The sequence below is a fragment of the Solea solea genome, chromosome 18 (genome assembly GCF_958295425.1).
Source record: "Solea solea chromosome 18, fSolSol10.1, whole genome shotgun sequence".
Classification (NCBI taxonomy): domain Eukaryota; kingdom Metazoa; phylum Chordata; class Actinopteri; order Pleuronectiformes; family Soleidae; genus Solea; species Solea solea.
This window is the reverse complement of record NC_081151.1, coordinates 15,617,771-15,632,093: the sequence shown is the minus strand read 5'-3', so window position 1 is coordinate 15,632,093 and position 14,323 is coordinate 15,617,771. Positions and strand designations below refer to the sequence as shown.

At 45.5% G+C, this 14,323-nt stretch overlaps 1 protein-coding gene and 22 non-coding genes across 23 annotated transcripts in view; 22 read left to right on the top strand and 1 right to left on the bottom strand.

Moving 5' to 3' along the window:
* Nucleotides 1–14,323, bottom strand: part of daam1a (dishevelled associated activator of morphogenesis 1a) — a 70,144-nt gene that overhangs the window by 34,276 nt on the left and 21,545 nt on the right. The window contains exon 13 of the mRNA XM_058615269.1: nucleotides 13,608–13,666. Within this exon, the coding sequence (XP_058471252.1) occupies nucleotides 13,608–13,666 (59 nt within the window). The remainder of the gene's footprint in view (nucleotides 1–13,607; nucleotides 13,667–14,323) is intronic.
* On the top strand, nucleotides 306–378 carry trnaf-gaa (transfer RNA phenylalanine (anticodon GAA)). The gene has a single exon. It is a non-coding gene; the product is annotated as a tRNA-Phe (tRNA).
* trnaf-gaa (transfer RNA phenylalanine (anticodon GAA)) lies at nucleotides 929–1,001 on the top strand. The gene has a single exon. It is a non-coding gene; the product is annotated as a tRNA-Phe (tRNA).
* trnaf-gaa (transfer RNA phenylalanine (anticodon GAA)) lies at nucleotides 1,480–1,552 on the top strand. Its single transcript has one exon. It is a non-coding gene; the product is annotated as a tRNA-Phe (tRNA).
* On the top strand, nucleotides 2,031–2,103 carry trnaf-gaa (transfer RNA phenylalanine (anticodon GAA)). Its single transcript has one exon. It is a non-coding gene; the product is annotated as a tRNA-Phe (tRNA).
* On the top strand, nucleotides 2,586–2,658 carry trnaf-gaa (transfer RNA phenylalanine (anticodon GAA)). The gene has a single exon. It is a non-coding gene; the product is annotated as a tRNA-Phe (tRNA).
* On the top strand, nucleotides 3,137–3,209 carry trnaf-gaa (transfer RNA phenylalanine (anticodon GAA)). The gene has a single exon. It is a non-coding gene; the product is annotated as a tRNA-Phe (tRNA).
* On the top strand, nucleotides 3,688–3,760 carry trnaf-gaa (transfer RNA phenylalanine (anticodon GAA)). The gene has a single exon. It is a non-coding gene; the product is annotated as a tRNA-Phe (tRNA).
* trnaf-gaa (transfer RNA phenylalanine (anticodon GAA)) lies at nucleotides 4,233–4,305 on the top strand. Its single transcript has one exon. It is a non-coding gene; the product is annotated as a tRNA-Phe (tRNA).
* On the top strand, nucleotides 5,195–5,267 carry trnaf-gaa (transfer RNA phenylalanine (anticodon GAA)). The gene has a single exon. It is a non-coding gene; the product is annotated as a tRNA-Phe (tRNA).
* trnaf-gaa (transfer RNA phenylalanine (anticodon GAA)) lies at nucleotides 5,740–5,812 on the top strand. Its single transcript has one exon. It is a non-coding gene; the product is annotated as a tRNA-Phe (tRNA).
* On the top strand, nucleotides 6,291–6,363 carry trnaf-gaa (transfer RNA phenylalanine (anticodon GAA)). The gene has a single exon. It is a non-coding gene; the product is annotated as a tRNA-Phe (tRNA).
* Nucleotides 6,836–6,908, top strand: trnaf-gaa (transfer RNA phenylalanine (anticodon GAA)). Its single transcript has one exon. It is a non-coding gene; the product is annotated as a tRNA-Phe (tRNA).
* trnaf-gaa (transfer RNA phenylalanine (anticodon GAA)) lies at nucleotides 7,387–7,459 on the top strand. Its single transcript has one exon. It is a non-coding gene; the product is annotated as a tRNA-Phe (tRNA).
* Nucleotides 7,932–8,004, top strand: trnaf-gaa (transfer RNA phenylalanine (anticodon GAA)). The gene has a single exon. It is a non-coding gene; the product is annotated as a tRNA-Phe (tRNA).
* Nucleotides 8,477–8,549, top strand: trnaf-gaa (transfer RNA phenylalanine (anticodon GAA)). The gene has a single exon. It is a non-coding gene; the product is annotated as a tRNA-Phe (tRNA).
* Nucleotides 9,022–9,094, top strand: trnaf-gaa (transfer RNA phenylalanine (anticodon GAA)). Its single transcript has one exon. It is a non-coding gene; the product is annotated as a tRNA-Phe (tRNA).
* trnaf-gaa (transfer RNA phenylalanine (anticodon GAA)) lies at nucleotides 9,573–9,645 on the top strand. Its single transcript has one exon. It is a non-coding gene; the product is annotated as a tRNA-Phe (tRNA).
* Nucleotides 10,118–10,190, top strand: trnaf-gaa (transfer RNA phenylalanine (anticodon GAA)). Its single transcript has one exon. It is a non-coding gene; the product is annotated as a tRNA-Phe (tRNA).
* Nucleotides 10,669–10,741, top strand: trnaf-gaa (transfer RNA phenylalanine (anticodon GAA)). Its single transcript has one exon. It is a non-coding gene; the product is annotated as a tRNA-Phe (tRNA).
* trnaf-gaa (transfer RNA phenylalanine (anticodon GAA)) lies at nucleotides 11,214–11,286 on the top strand. The gene has a single exon. It is a non-coding gene; the product is annotated as a tRNA-Phe (tRNA).
* Nucleotides 11,765–11,837, top strand: trnaf-gaa (transfer RNA phenylalanine (anticodon GAA)). The gene has a single exon. It is a non-coding gene; the product is annotated as a tRNA-Phe (tRNA).
* Nucleotides 12,283–12,355, top strand: trnaf-gaa (transfer RNA phenylalanine (anticodon GAA)). The gene has a single exon. It is a non-coding gene; the product is annotated as a tRNA-Phe (tRNA).

Here is a 14,323-nt window from a genome sequence, read left to right as displayed (position 1 = left end):
ACTATCTGTGCTTCCGAGTGCACTTTTTGGTCTGGGAGCAACATAAAGCCCCATATGTCAAAAGAGAGCCTTGGCCATCAGCCCAAGACTTGCCTTGGCCATTAGCCCAAGACTTCCCTCTCTCACATAGTCAAAGTTGAACATGTTGTTTGCATTTGCCAAACGTTATCATCAGGTACATCAGGTACAGAGTTTTGGAGCCTTTGTTCTTATTGTCCTAATAGGATGAAAATTGAAATACAGCCTTTTTGGGTGATAATGCTGTGCTTTTTCCACCCACAAGCTCACGGGGTGCTCACAAAAGTGCCGAAATAGCTCAGTTGGGAGAGCGTCAGACTGAAGATCTGAAGGTCCCTGGTTCAATCCCGGGTTTCGGCATTTACAAGGGTTTATCGTGACCCCTGTTGACCTAACGTCACAGAGAAACATCTCAATAATCGACAGTTTACGTATGGTGGATCTTGGTTTCGCTCTGCACACTCACAACTATTACTACGGTCATCTGTACACCAGTTGGGCACTCAACACAAACATGACAAGTGTGTTGTTTGGAAACTATCTGTGCTGCACTGTGCTGCACACCAGTTGGGCACTCAACACAAACAAGACAAGTGTGTTGCTTGGAAACTATCTGTGCTGCACAGTGCACTTTTTGGTCTGGGAGCAACATAAAGCCCCATATGTCAAAAGAGAGCCTTGGCCATCAGCCCAAGACTTGCCTTGGCCATTAGCCCAAGACTTCCCTCTCTCACATAGTCAAAGTTGAACATGTTGTTTGCATTTGCCAAACGTTATCATCGGGTACAGAGGGTTGCAGCCTTTTTTCTTATTGTCCTAATAGGATGAAAATTGAAATACAGCCCATACAGCACAGGGTGATAATGCTGTGCTTTTTGCACCCACAAGCTCACGGGACGCTCACAAGAGTGCCGAAATAGCTCAGTTGGGAGAGCGTCAGACTGAAGATCTGAAGGTCCCTGGTTCAATCCCGGGTTTCGGCATTTACAAGGGTTTATCGTGACCCCTGTTGACCTAACGTCACAGAGAAACATCTCAGTCATCGACAGTCTACCTATGGTGGATCTTGGTTTCACTCTGCACACTCACAACCATTACTACGGTCATCTGTACACCAGTTGGGCACTCAACACAAACATGACAAGTGTGTTGCTTGGAAACTATCTGTGCTTCCGAGTGCACTTTTTGGTCTGGGAGCAACATAAAGCCCCATATGTCAAAAGAGAGCCTTGGCCATCAGCCCAAGACTTGCCTTGGCCATTAGCCCAAGACTTCCCTCTCTCACATAGTCAAAGTTGAACATGTTGTTTGCATTTGCCAAACGTTATCATCGGGTACAGAGGGTTGCAGCCTTTTTTCTTATTGTCCTAATAGGATGAAAATTGAAATACAGCCCATACAGCACAGGGTGATAATGCTGTGCTTTTTGCACCCACAAGCTCACGGGACGCTCACAAGAGTGCCGAAATAGCTCAGTTGGGAGAGCGTCAGACTGAAGATCTGAAGGTCCCTGGTTCAATCCCGGGTTTCGGCATTTACAAGGGTTTATCGTGACCCCTGTTGACCTAACGTCACAGAGAAACATCTCAGTCATCGACAGTCTACCTATGGTGGATCTTGGTTTCGCTCTGCACACTCACAACTATTACTACGGTCATCTGTACACCAGTTGGGCACTCAACACAAACATGACAAGTGTGTTGTTTGGAAACTATCTGTGCTGCACAGTGCACTTTTTGGTCTGGGAGCAACATAAAGCCCCATATGTCAAAAGAGAGCCTTGGCCATCAGCCCAAGACTTGCCTTGGCCATTAGCCCAAGACTTCCCTATCTCACATAGTCAAAGTTGAACATGTTGTTTGCATTTGCCAAACATGATCATCGGGTACAGAGGGTTGCAGGCTTTTTTCTTACTGTCCTAATAGGATGAAAATTGAAATACAGCCCATACAGCACAGGGTGATAATGCTGTGCTTTTTCCACCCACAAGCTCACGGGGTGCTCACAAAAGTGCCGAAATAGCTCAGTTGGGAGAGCGTCAGACTGAAGATCTTAAGGTCCCTTGTTCAATCCCGGGTTTCGGCATTTACAAGGGTTTATCGTGACCCCTGTTGACCTAACGTCACAGAGAAACATCTCAGTCATCGACAGTCTACCTATGGTGGATCTTGGTTTCACTCTGCACACTCACAACCATTACTACGGTCATCTGTACACCAGTTGGGCACTCAACACAAACATGACAAGTGTGTTGCTTGGGAACTGTCTGTGCTGCAGAGTGCACTTTTTGGTCTGGGAGCAACATAAAGCCCCATATGTCAAAAGAGAGCCTTGGCCATCAGCCCAAGACTTGCCTTGGCCATTAGCCCAAGACTTCCCTCTCTCACATAGTCAAAGTTGAACATGTTGTTTGCATTTGCCAAACGTTATCATCAGGTACATCAGGTACAGAGTTTTGCAGCCTTTGTTCTTATTGTCCTAATAGGATGAAAATTGAAATACAGCCTTTTTTAGGTGATAATGCTGTGCTTTTTCCACCCACAAGCTCACGGGGTGCTCACAAAAGTGCCGAAATAGCTCAGTTGGGAGAGCGTCAGACTGAAGATCTGAAGGTCCCTGGTTCAATCCCGGGTTTCGGCATTTGCAAGGGTTTATCGTTACCCCTGTTGACCTAACCTCACAGAGAAACATCTCAATAATCGACAGTTTACGTATGGTGGATCTTGGTTTCGCTCTGCACACTTACAACTATTACTACGGTCATCTGTACACCAGTTGGGCACTCAACACAAACATGACAAGTGTGTTGCTTGGAAACTATCTGTGCTCCCAGACCTTTTTGGTCTGGGAGCAACATAAAGCCCCATATGTCAAAAGAGAGCCTTGGCCATCAGCCCAAGACTTGCCTTGGCCATTAGCCCAAGACTTCCCTCTCTCACATAGTCAAAGTTGAACATGTTGTTTGCATTTGCCAAACGTTATCATCAGGTACATCAGGTACAGAGTTTTGCAGCCTTTGTTCTTATTGTCCTAATAGGATGAAAATTGAAATACAGCCTTTTTGGGTGATAATGCTGTGCTTTTTCCACCCACAAGCTCACGGGGTGCTCACAAAAGTGCCGAAATAGCTCAGTTGGGAGAGCGTCAGACTGAAGATCTGAAGGTCCCTGGTTCAATCCCGGGTTTCGGCATTTACAAGGGTTTATCGTGGCCCCTGTCGACCTAACGCCACAGAGAAACATCTCAATAATCGACAGTCTACGTATGGTGGATCTTGGTTTCGCTCTACACACTTACAACTACTACTACGGTCATCTGTACACCAGTTGGGCACTCAACACAAACATGACAAGTGTGTTGTTTGGAAACTATCTGTGCTGCACAGTGCACTTTTTGGTCTGGGAGCAACATAAAGCCCCATATGTCAAAAGAGAGCCTTGGCCATCAGCCCAAGACTTGCCTTGGCCATTAGCCCAAGACTTCCCTATCTCACATAGTCAAAGTTGAACATGTTGTTTGCATTTGCCAAACGTGATCATCGGGTACAGAGGGTTGCAGGCTTTTTTCTTATTGTCCTAATAGGATGAAAATTGAAATACAGCCCATACAGCACAGGGTGATAATGCTGTGCTTTTTCCACCCACAAGCTCACGGGGTGCTCACAAAAGTGCCGAAATAGCTCAGTTGGGAGAGCGTCAGACTGAAGATCTGAAGGTCCCTGGTTCAATCCCGGGTTTCGGCATTTACAAGGGTTTATCGTGACCCCTGTTGACCTAACGTCACAGAGAAACATCTCAGTCATCGACAGTCTACCTATGGTGGATCTTGGTTTCGCTCTGCACACTCACAACCATTACTACGGTCATCTGTACACCAGTTGGGCACTCAACACAAACAAGACAAGTGTGTTGTTTGGAAACTATCTGTGCTGCACAGTGCACTTTTTGGTCTGGGAGCAACATAAAGCCCCATATGTCAAAAGAGAGCCTTGGCCATCAGCCCAAGACTTGCCTTGGCCATTAGCCCAAGACTTCCCTATCTCACATAGTCAAAGTTGAACATGTTGTTTGCATTTGCCAAACGTTATCATCGGGTATAGAGGTTTGCAGCCTTTGTTCTTATTGTCCTAATAGGATGAAAATTGAAATACAGCCTTTTTGGGTGATAATGCTGTGCTTTTTCCACCCACAAGCTCACGGGGTGCTCACAAAAGTGCCGAAATAGCTCAGTTGGGAGAGCGTCAGACTGAAGATCTGAAGGTCCCTGGTTCAATCCCGGGTTTTGGCATTTACAAGGGTTTATCGTGACCCCTGTTGACCTAACGTCACAGAGAAACATCTCATTAATCGACAGTTTACGTATGGTGGATCTTGGTTTCGCTCTGCACACTTACAACTATTACTACAGTCATCTGTACACCAGTTGGGCACTCAACACAAACATGACAAGTGTGTTGTTTGGAAACTATCTGTGCTGCACAGTGCACTTTTTGGTCTGGGAGCAACATAAAGCCCCATATGTCAAAAGAGAGCCTTGGCCATCAGCCCAAGACTTGCCTTGGCCATTAGCCCAAGACTTCCCTATCTCACATAGTCAAAGTTGAACATGTTGTTTGCATTTGCCAAACGTGATCATCGGGTACAGAGGGTTGCAGGCTTTTTTCTTATTGTCCTAATAGGATGAAAATTGAAATACAGCCCATACAGCACAGGGTGATAATGCTGTGCTTTTTCCACCCACAAGCTCACGGGGTGCTCACAAAAGTGCCGAAATAGCTCAGTTGGGAGAGCGTCAGACTGAAGATCTGAAGGTCGCTCTGCACACTTACAACTATTACTACAGTCATCTGTACACCAGTTGGGCACTCAACACAAACATGACAAGTGTGTTGTTTGGAAACTATCTGTGCTGCACAGTGCACTTTTTGGTCTGGGAGCAACATAAAGCCCCATATGTCAAAAGAGAGCCTTGGCCATCAGCCCAAGACTTCCCTATCTCACATAGTCAAAGTTGAACATGTTGTTTGCATTTGCCAAACGTGATCATCGGGTACAGAGGGTTGCAGGCTTTTTTCTTATTGTCCTAATAGGATGAAAATTGAAATACAGCCCATACAGCACAGGGTGATAATGCTGTGCTTTTTCCACCCACAAGCTCACGGGGTGCTCACAAAAGTGCCGAAATAGCTCAGTTGGGAGAGCGTCAGACTGAAGATCTGAAGGTCCCTGGTTCAATCCCGGGTTTCGGCATTTACAACGGTTTATCGTGACCCATGTTGACCTAGCGTCACAGAGAAACATCTCAGTCATCGACAGTCTACCTATGGTGGATCTTGGTTTCGCTCTGCACACTCACAACCATTACTACGGTCATCTGTACACCAGTTGGGCACTCAACACAAACATGACAAGTGTGTTGCTTGGAAACTATCTGTGCTTCCGAGTGCACTTTTTGGTCTGGGAGCAACATAAAGCCCCATATGTCAAAAGAGAGCCTTGGCCATCAGCCCAAGACTTGCCTTGGCCATTAGCCCAAGACTTCCCTATCTCACATAGTCAAAGTTGAACATGTTGTTTGCATTTGCCAAACGTTATCATCGGGTACAGAGGTTTGCAGCCTTTGTTCTTATTGTCCTAATAGGATGAAAATTGAAATACAGCCTTTTTGGGTGATAATGCTGTGCCTTTTCCACCCACAAGCTCACGGGGTGCTCACAAAAGTGCCGAAATAGCTCAGTTGGGAGAGCGTCAGACTGAAGATCTGAAGGTCCCTGGTTCAATCCCGGGTTTCGGCATTTACAAGGGTTTATCGTGACCCCTGTTGATCTAACGTCACAGAGAAACATCTCATTAATCGACAGTTTACGTATGGTGGATCTTGGTTTCGCTCTGCACACTTACAACTATTACTACGGTCATCTGTACACTAGTTGGGCACTCAACACAAACATGACAAGTGTGTTGTTTGGAAACTATCTGTGCTGCACAGTGCACTTTTTGTTCTGGGAGCAACATAAAGCCCCATATGTCAAAAGAGAGCCTTGGCCATCAGCCCAAGACTTGCCTTGGCCATTAGCCCAAGACTTCCCTATCTCACATAGTCAAAGTTGAACATGTTGTTTGCATTTGCCAAACGTGATCATCGGGTACAGAGGGTTGCAGGCTTTTTTCTTATTGTCCTAATAGGATGAAAATTGAAATACAGCCCATACAGCACAGGGTGATAATGCTGTGCTTTTTCCACCCACAAGCTCACGGGGTGCTCACAAAAGTGCCGAAATAGCTCAGTTGGGAGAGCGTCAGACTGAAGATCTGAAGGTCCCTGGTTCAATCCCGGGTTTCGGCATTTACAAGGGTTTATCGTGACCCCTGTTGACCTAACGTCACAGAGAAACATCTCAGTCATCGACAGTCTACCTATGGTGGATCTTGGTTTCGCTCTGCACACTCACAACCATTACTACGGTCATCTGTACACCAGTTGGGCACTCAACACAAACAAGACAAGTGTGTTGTTTGGAAACTATCTGTGCTGCACAGTGCACTTTTTGGTCTGGGAGCAACATAAAGCCCCATATGTCAAAAGAGAGCCTTGGCCATCAGCCCAAGACTTGCCTTGGCCATTAGCCCAAGACTTCCCTATCTCACATAGTCAAAGTTGAACATGTTGTTTGCATTTGCCAAACGTTATCATCGGGTACAGAGGTTTGCAGCCTTTGTTCTTATTGTCCTAATAGGATGAAAATTGAAATACAGCCTTTTTGGGTGATAATGCTGTGCTTTTTCCACCCACAAGCTCACGGGGTGCTCACAAAAGTGCCGAAATAGCTCAGTTGGGAGAGCGTCAGACTGAAGATCTGAAGGTCCCTGGTTCAATCCCGGGTTTCGGCATTTACAAGGGTTTATCGTGACCCCTGTTGACCTAACGTCACAGAGAAACATCTCATTAATCGACAGTTTACGTATGGTGGATCTTGGTTTCGCTCTGCACACTTACAACTATTACTACGGTCATCTGTACACCAGTTGGGCACTCAACACAAACATGACAAGTGTGTTGTTTGGAAACTATCTGTGCTGCACAGTGCACTTTTTGGTCTGGGAGCAACATAAAGCCCCATATGTCAAAAGAGAGCCTTGGCCATCAGCCCAAGACTTGCCTTGGCCATTAGCCCAAGACTTCCCTATCTCACATAGTCAAAGTTGAACATGTTGTTTGCATTTGCCAAACGTGATCATCGGGTACAGAGGGTTGCAGGCTTTTTTCTTATTGTCCTAATAGGATGAAAATTGAAATACAGCCCATACAGCACAGGGTGATAATGCTGTGCTTTTTCCACCCACAAGCTCACGGGGTGCTCACAAAAGTGCCGAAATAGCTCAGTTGGGAGAGCGTCAGACTGAAGATCTGAAGGTCCCTGGTTCAATCCCGGGTTTTGGCATTTACAAGGGTTTATCGTGACCCCTGTTGACCTAACGTCACAGAGAAACATCTCAGTCATCGACAGTCTACCTATGGTGGATCTTGGTTTCGCTCTGCACACTCACAACCATTACTACGGTCATCTGTACACCAGTTGGGCACTCAACACAAACAAGACAAGTGTGTTGTTTGGAAACTATCTGTGCTGCACAGTGCACTTTTTGGTCTGGGAGCAACATAAAGCCCCATATGTCAAAAGAGAGCCTTGGCCATCAGCCCAAGACTTGCCTTGGCCATTAGCCCAAGACTTCCCTATCTCACATAGTCAAAGTTGAACATGTTGTTTGCATTTGCCAAACGTTATCATCGGGTATAGAGGTTTGCAGCCTTTGTTCTTATTGTCCTAATAGGATGAAAATTGAAATACAGCCTTTTTGGGTGATAATGCTGTGCTTTTTCCACCCACAAGCTCACGGGGTGCTCACAAAAGTGCCGAAATAGCTCAGTTGGGAGAGCGTCAGACTGAAGATCTGAAGGTCCCTGGTTCAATCCCGGGTTTTGGCCTTTACAAGGGTTTATCGTGACCCCAGTTGACCTAACGTCACAGAGAAACATCTCATTAATCGACAGTTTACGTATGGTGGATCTTGGTTTCGCTCTGCACACTTACAACTATTACTACAGTCATCTGTACACCAGTTGGGCACTCAACACAAACATGACAAGTGTGTTGTTTGGAAACTATCTGTGCTGCACAGTGCACTTTTTGGTCTGGGAGCAACATAAAGCCCCATATGTCAAAAGAGAGCCTTGGCCATCAGCCCAAGACTTGCCTTGGCCATTAGCCCAAGACTTCCCTATCTCACATAGTCAAAGTTGAACATGTTGTTTGCATTTGCCAAACGTTATCATCGGGTACAGAGGTTTGCAGCCTTTGTTCTTATTGTCCTAATAGGATGAAAATTGAAATACAGCCTTTTTGGGTGATAATGCTGTGCTTTTTCCACCCACAAGCTCACGGGGTGCTCACAAAAGTGCCGAAATAGCTCAGTTGGGAGAGCGTCAGACTGAAGATCTGAAGGTCCCTGGTTCAATCCCGGGTTTCGGCATTTACAAGGGTTTATCGTGACCCCTGTTGACCTAACGTCACAGAGAAACATCTCAGTCATCGACAGTTTACGTATGGTGGATCTTGGTTTCGCTCTGCACACTTACAACTATTACTACGGTCATCTGTACACCAGTTGGGCACTCAACACAAACATGACAAGTGTGTTGTTTGGAAACTATCTGTGCTGCACAGTGCACTTTTTGGTCTGGGAGCAACATAAAGCCCCATATGTCAAAAGAGAGCCTTGGCCATCAGCCCAAGACTTGCCTTGGCCATTAGCCCAAGACTTCCCTATCTCACATAGTCAAAGTTGAACATGTTGTTTGCATTTGCCAAACGTTATCATCGGGTACAGAGGTTTGCAGCCTTTGTTCTTATTGTCCTAATAGGATGAAAATTGAAATACAGCCTTTTTGGGTGATAATGCTGTGCTTTTTCCACCCACAAGCTCACGGGGTGCTCACAAAAGTGCCGAAATAGCTCAGTTGGGAGAGCGTCAGACTGAAGATCTGAAGGTCCCTGGTTCAATCCCGGGTTTCGGCATTTACAAGGGTTTATCGTGACCCCTGTTGACCTAACGTCACAGAGAAACATCTCATTAATCGACAGTTTACGTATGGTGGATCTTGGTTTCGCTCTGCACACTTACAACTATTACTACGGTCATCTGTACACCAGTTGGGCACTCAACACAAACATGACAAGTGTGTTGTTTGGAAACTATCTGTGCTGCACAGTGCACTTTTTGGTCTGGGAGCAACATAAAGCCCCATATGTCAAAAGAGAGCCTTGGCCATCAGCCCAAGACTTGCCTTGGCCATTAGCCCAAGACTTCCCTATCTCACATAGTCAAAGTTGAACATGTTGTTTGCATTTGCCAAACGTGATCATCGGGTACAGAGGGTTGCAGGCTTTTTTCTTATTGTCCTAATAGGATGAAAATTGAAATACAGCCCATACAGCACAGGGTGATAATGCTGTGCTTTTTCCACCCACAAGCTCACGGGGTGCTCACAAAAGTGCCGAAATAGCTCAGTTGGGAGAGCGTCAGACTGAAGATCTGAAGGTCCCTGGTTCAATCCCGGGTTTCGGCATTTACAAGGGTTTATCGTGACCCCTGTTGACCTAACGTCACAGAGAAACATCTCAGTCATCGACAGTCTACCTATGGTGGATCTTGGTTTCGCTCTGCACACTCACAACCATTACTACGGTCATCTGTACACCAGTTGGGCACTCAACACAAACAAGACAAGTGTGTTGTTTGGAAACTATCTGTGCTGCACAGTGCACTTTTTGGTCTGGGAGCAACATAAAGCCCCATATGTCAAAAGAGAGCCTTGGCCATCAGCCCAAGACTTGCCTTGGCCATTAGCCCAAGACTTCCCTATCTCACATAGTCAAAGTTGAACATGTTGTTTGCATTTGCCAAACGTTATCATCGGGTACAGAGGTTTGCAGCCTTTGTTCTTATTGTCCTAATAGGATGAAAATTGAAATACAGCCTTTTTGGGTGATAATGCTGTGCTTTTTCCACCCACAAGCTCACGGGGTGCTCACAAAAGTGCCGAAATAGCTCAGTTGGGAGAGCGTCAGACTGAAGATCTGAAGGTCCCTGGTTCAATCCCGGGTTTCGGCATTTACAAGGGTTTATCGTGACCCCTGTTGACCTAAAGTCACAGAGAAACATCTCATTAATCGACAGTTTACGTATGGTGGATCTTGGTTTCGCTCTGCACACTTACAACTATTACTACGGTCATCTGTACACCAGTTGGGCACTCAACACAAACATGACAAGTGTGTTGTTTGGAAACTATCTGTGCTGCACAGTGCACTTTTTGGTCTGGGAGCAACATAAAGCCCCATATGTCAAAAGAGAGCCTTGGCCATCAGCCCAAGACTTGCCTTGGCCATTAGCCCAAGACTTCCCTATCTCACATAGTCAAAGTTGAACATGTTGTTTGCATTTGCCAAACGTGATCATCGGGTACAGAGGGTTGCAGGCTTTTTTCTTATTGTCCTAATAGGATGAAAATTGAAATACAGCCCATACAGCACAGGGTGATAATGCTGTGCTTTTTCCACCCACAAGCTCACGGGGTGCTCACAAAAGTGCCGAAATAGCTCAGTTGGGAGAGCGTCAGACTGAAGATCTGAAGGTCCCTGGTTCAATCCCGGGTTTCGGCATTTACAAGGGTTTATCGTGACCCCTGTTGACCTAACGTCACAGAGAAACATCTCAGTCATCGACAGTCTACCTATGGTGGATCTTGGTTTCGCTCTGCACACTCACAACCATTACTACGGTCATCTGTACACCAGTTGGGCACTCAACACAAACAAGACAAGTGTGTTGTTTGGAAACTATCTGTGCTGCACAGTGCACTTTTTGGTCTGGGAGCAACATAAAGCCCCATATGTCAAAAGAGAGCCTTGGCCATCAGCCCAAGATTTGCCTTGGCCATTAGCCCAAGACTTCCCTATCTCACATAGTCAAAGTTGAACATGTTGTTTGCATTTGCCAAACGTTATCATCGGGTACAGAGGTTTGCAGCCTTTGTTCTTATTGTCCTAATAGGATGAAAATTGAAATACAGCCTTTTTGGGTGATAATGCTGTGCTTTTTCCACCCACAAGCTCACGGGGTGCTCACAAAAGTGCCGAAATAGCTCAGTTGGGAGAGCGTCAGACTGAAGATCTGAAGGTCCCTGGTTCAATCCCGGGTTTCGGCATTTACAAGGGTTTATCGTGACCCCTGTTGACCTAACGTCACAGAGAAACATCTCATTAATCGACAGTTTACGTATGGTGGATCTTGGTTTCGCTCTGCACACTTACAACTATTACTACGGTCATCTGTACACCAGTTGGGCACTCAACACAAACATGACAAGTGTGTTGTTTGGAAACTATCTGTGCTGCACAGTGCACTTTTTGGTCTGGGAGCAACATAAAGCCCCATATGTCAAAAGAGAGCCTTGGCCATCAGCCCAAGACTTGCCTTGGCCATTAGCCCAAGACTTCCCTATCTCACATAGTCAAAGTTGAACATGTTGTTTGCATTTGCCAAACGTGATCATCGGGTACAGAGGGTTGCAGGCTTTTTTCTTATTGTCCTAATAGGATGAAAATTGAAATACAGCCCATACAGCACAGGGTGATAATGCTGTGCTTTTTCCACCCACAAGCTCACGGGGTGCTCACAAAAGTGCCGAAATAGCTCAGTTGGGAGAGCGTCAGACTGAAGATCTGAAGGTCCCTGGTTCAATCCCGGGTTTCGGCATTTACAAGGGTTTATCGTGACCCCTGTTGACCTAACGTCACAGAGAAACATCTCAGTCATCGACAGTCTACCTATGGTGGATCTTGGTTTCGCTCTGCACACTCACAACCATTACTACGGTCATCTGTACACCAGTTGGGCACTCAACACAAACAAGACATGTGTGTTGTTTGGAAACTATCTGTGCTGCACAGTGCACTTTTTGGTCTGGGAGCAACATAAAGCCCCATATGTCAAAAGAGAGCCTTGGCCATTAGCCCAAGACTTCCCTATCTCACATAGTCAAAGTTGAACATGTTTGCATTTGCCAAACGTGATCATCGGGTACAGAGGGTTGCAGGCTTTTTTCTTATTGTCCTAATAGGATGAAAAATTGAAATACAGCCTTTTTGGGTGATAATGCTGTGCTTTTTCCACCCACAAGCTCACAGGTGCTCATTAAAGTGCCGAAATAGCTCAGTTGGGAGAGCGTCAGACTGAAGATCTGAAGGTCCCTGGTTCAATCCGGGGTTTCGGCATTTACAAGGGTTTATCTTGGCCCCTGTTGACCTAAAGTCACAGTGAAACATCTCAATCATCGACAGTCTACCTATGGCGGATCTTGGTTTCGCTCTGCATACTCACAACCATTACTACGGTCATCTGTATAGCGGTTGATGTAAAATAACAGTAAAACGTTTCATTCGTCTGCTGCCTAACAATGGTTGATGTGGGTGATGTGCGCCCCATTGTCAACACCATTTAGGAGGACTGTAAACATGCTTTAGGAGGAGGACTCCTGGAGCTTTTTCCTGGGTTACAGGCAGAGAGTACATGCACCTTTTAAACTAGCATGAAAATATGGTGCCATTGACTGTCACCTGGTTTTTGTCAGCCATTGGCCTCAAGATACCGATCAACAATCCACCCCATTCCATAATACGTCACATTGCACTGCCTTGTGAGGTGGAGCATAGTGGTCAGAGATGGGCTACATTCATACAGCACCATGAGTGAAGCAGAAGAATGGCATCCACACCTGGTGCTGTCAACAAGGTGGAACGATCAAGGCCCATCCGAGGTGCAGAACAGAGTGGAGCCAGAATGACAGTAGTGAAGCCCACATTTCAGGAATGAGGTACAGCAGCAAATCCTCACACCTGAAGATTTCAGGTCAGGCTTCAATCACGTCAGCAGTCTGCCGCTCTTTCCCCATATTCTGTGGCAAGTTGGATGGATGGATGTTATGACTCAACCATCCATCCATCTACTACTTTATCCTCCACATGTGGAAAAGGTGGGGTCACACCCTGGACAGATCACCAGTCCTGCGCAGGGCCAACACACAGTGATGAACAAGCATTCACTCTCATCTATGGTCAATTTAGAGTGTCCAGTTAACCTTCTGCATATTTTGGACTATGGGAGGAAACCAAAGTACCGGAAGAGAGCTCATACACGCACATGGGGAGAACATGCAAACTCTTCACAGAAAGATCTGGCTGAACCGGCATTCAGTTGCTGTGAGGCAACAATGCTAGCCACTGAACTGCCGTCAAGCCCTCTTATGAATCAAAGTAGCTCTGATCATATTGGTCTCCAGCATCACACATTGCTGACTCGAGTCATCTTCTGTTGATATAATGTGTTTTATGGTTCACACACCTTTTTCACTACTTCAATGCCAGTTGAATTAGGAAACATCACATAAATTATATTACCTAAAGTAAGGCTAGTTATAGCTTAGATTAAATTTGTCTATGTTCATGCTTGTCATGGGTGTGTGTTTACCTTTTCTCATTTTATCTGCTTGATCTTTCCATTGTTTGACCTCATTCTCCTTGATGAGCCTAAAAGCAAAGTTACACACAAACAGTGCAATATTAGATTAGCAACACAATTGACTTTATCTCACAACTATGAAGTGTTTCATTAATAAAGAACATAATATCTGTGCTGACTTAATCCATCTACCCCTGGGCATTAAAAGAACCTGTGCATCTCACTCGGCCTTCATTTTTTCAATATGTTAACCCATTGGTTAAAGCTAGACTATATGCTTTTTGGCCTAATAGAAACAACATGGAAATTATTCATAATATTAAAGCATAATCTTCAGTCAGAAGACATTTGGACATTATGAAGATTTGTTGTTTGTAGGTTGGGAGACCATTTTCATTGGGGGTCTTAAAACCATAGACTTTGTATTTTAATTTGGGTTGTTTGATTGCTGTAAACCAATTCCTAGTTGGGGTGTGGTGATATCACATTCCAGTGCTTTTGTTGTTTTTTTGGCCAATCAGCTGCACGTCAAAGACATAACACATGGCTACTTAATATGCAGCCACCCCTGCAAAGGCTCATTACTGCTACTGCTATTTCGAGACACTGCGTGTGTTTTCTCAGTTGAATGAAGATGGACAAGGAAAAACGCTTTACAGGAGAACTGAATCGTGGCTGTTACAGTGCCGATCTTTGGCTGTACTTCTTAACAAAGACAGATGCTA